The sequence below is a fragment of the Ailuropoda melanoleuca genome, chromosome 16 (genome assembly GCF_002007445.2).
Source record: "Ailuropoda melanoleuca isolate Jingjing chromosome 16, ASM200744v2, whole genome shotgun sequence".
Classification (NCBI taxonomy): domain Eukaryota; kingdom Metazoa; phylum Chordata; class Mammalia; order Carnivora; family Ursidae; genus Ailuropoda; species Ailuropoda melanoleuca.
This window is the reverse complement of record NC_048233.1, coordinates 90775471-90777235: the sequence shown is the minus strand read 5'-3', so window position 1 is coordinate 90777235 and position 1765 is coordinate 90775471. Positions and strand designations below refer to the sequence as shown.

General features: G+C 68.9%; 1 protein-coding gene across 1 annotated transcript in view; it reads left to right on the top strand.

Moving 5' to 3' along the window:
• The first annotated feature begins 146 nt into the window (after nucleotides 1-146).
• PNPLA2 (patatin like phospholipase domain containing 2) overlaps nucleotides 147-1765 on the top strand; it is a 9040-nt gene continuing 7421 nt past the window's right edge. The window contains exon 1 of the mRNA XM_034645169.1: nucleotides 147-472. Within this exon, the coding sequence (XP_034501060.1) occupies nucleotides 286-472 (187 nt within the window). The 5' untranslated portion in view covers nucleotides 147-285. The remainder of the gene's footprint in view (nucleotides 473-1765) is intronic.

The window sequence follows — 1765 nt, the reverse complement described above, 5'->3', positions numbered from 1 at the left end:
CCCCCCGGAGGCCCGGCACTGGGTCTCGGTGCCGGGGGCGGGGCTCCAGGGCCCCCGGAGGGCGCGGCCGTTCCCCGCGAGCTCCGATTGGGCCGCGCGTGCCGGCCCCGCCCCCGCCCGCCCCCACTAAAAACAGCGCCGCCGCCGCCCGGCGCAGCGTCTCCGCCTCCGCCGGCGGGGACCGAGAGCTGGAGCGACCGCGGGGTCGGACCGGCCCCAGAGCGAGCGGGAGCGAGCGGGAGCGCGCGGTGCGCAGCGAGCCCCGGAGCCCGGCGGGCCGCAGCGATGTTCCCCAAGGAGGCGACGTGGAACATCTCGTTCGCGGGCTGCGGCTTCCTCGGCGTCTACCACATCGGTGTGGCCTCCTGCCTCCGCGAGCACGCGCCCTTCCTGGTGGCCAACGCCACGCACATCTACGGCGCCTCGGCCGGGGCGCTCACGGCCACGGCGCTGGTCACCGGAGCCTGCCTGGGTGAGCGGGGCCGGGCGGGGGTCCGGCGGTGTCCTGCCTGGGCAAGCGGAGGCTGGACGGGGAGGGCCCTGCCTCGGTGAACGGAGGCCGGGCGGATGCTCTTCGGGAGCGTAGAGCGGCTCCTCCCACCCCCTGTCCCTCCGCAAGGGGAAGCCGGCCCGGCCGCGGTGCGGTGGGAGGGCCCGCGCCCAGGACCCCTGCCGAAGATCCGATCCCCGGAGCGGGCCCGGGGGCGGGGCCTCGTTTGTTTTGCTCGGAGGCGCCCAGGGATTGGGGTGCGGTCATGCGCGCCTCTGGGGCCAAGGCTCAGGGCGCAAAGACTGGAGGGGCTGGCAGGTGCCACAGAGGTATTGCATTGGGAAGAGAAAGTAACTCGTGGGCGGGACCGTGAGAGTCGGGGGAGGGGCCTCACCATCCCAGTAGCCCGGCAGTGGACTGTTTGCCAGCGGTCACCGCGTCCTGGGGCTGTGCTGTTCCAGGCTGCCATGTCCCCGGGGCGATGGAAGAGGGTGGCCTCGTAAGAGCATTTGGGTACTGTAGGCAGGTGCCTCCCGGGGCTTCTGGAAGAGGCTCCCTGAGGCTCAGGCCCAGGCATGGCAAGCCCTCTCCTCCCCTCTCTCTCCTTGCATACCACCCACTGTGGGCCTGGGTCCCCAGTTGCGGCCCGACGTTTTTTTTTCCCCACTCGCTGGGGAGGGAGGTGCTTCTGAACTCTCCAACACCGTGGGCGGGAGTGCGGAGGTCTGTGTGTACTGGGATGGGCTTCTGCGCTCACACACACTTCCGGCGAGTGCTTGCAAGTGCTGTTTACCGCACACTGAGTACTTCAGGAGGCCTGGGAATGGTGCCCAGCCCCCAACCTACTGGGGCAGCCAAGGTGACAGAAAGGTCATGAGGTTGTCGGATGCCCTGCCCAGCAGGAGCCTGTCCAGGGTTCTCCCCTGCCCCCTTCCCATGACCTTTGCCCTGAGGGAGGTGGGGTGGAAGGAGCACAGCTCTCCCTCTATGGGACCTGGGGGTTCACCTCTGTGGCCCTGCCTCTCCCTCCCTTGGAAGCCTTCAGGCCAGTGTGTCTTTCGGACTTGAGGCCTCAGGACACAACTGGCTCCCTGGTGTATAGTTGGGGACCTGGCTCTCACAGCACTTCGTTCTCCCCTCCCCAAGTAGCCTCTTTCTCACCAGCGGTTTTGGGCAGCTGCAGTCCCCACAGCATGGTTCTGGCTGCACTTCTGACCAGGACAGTGTGATCTGCAACCCCCTCCCCAAGGACCCCGACTCCCGGGCCCCTACTCT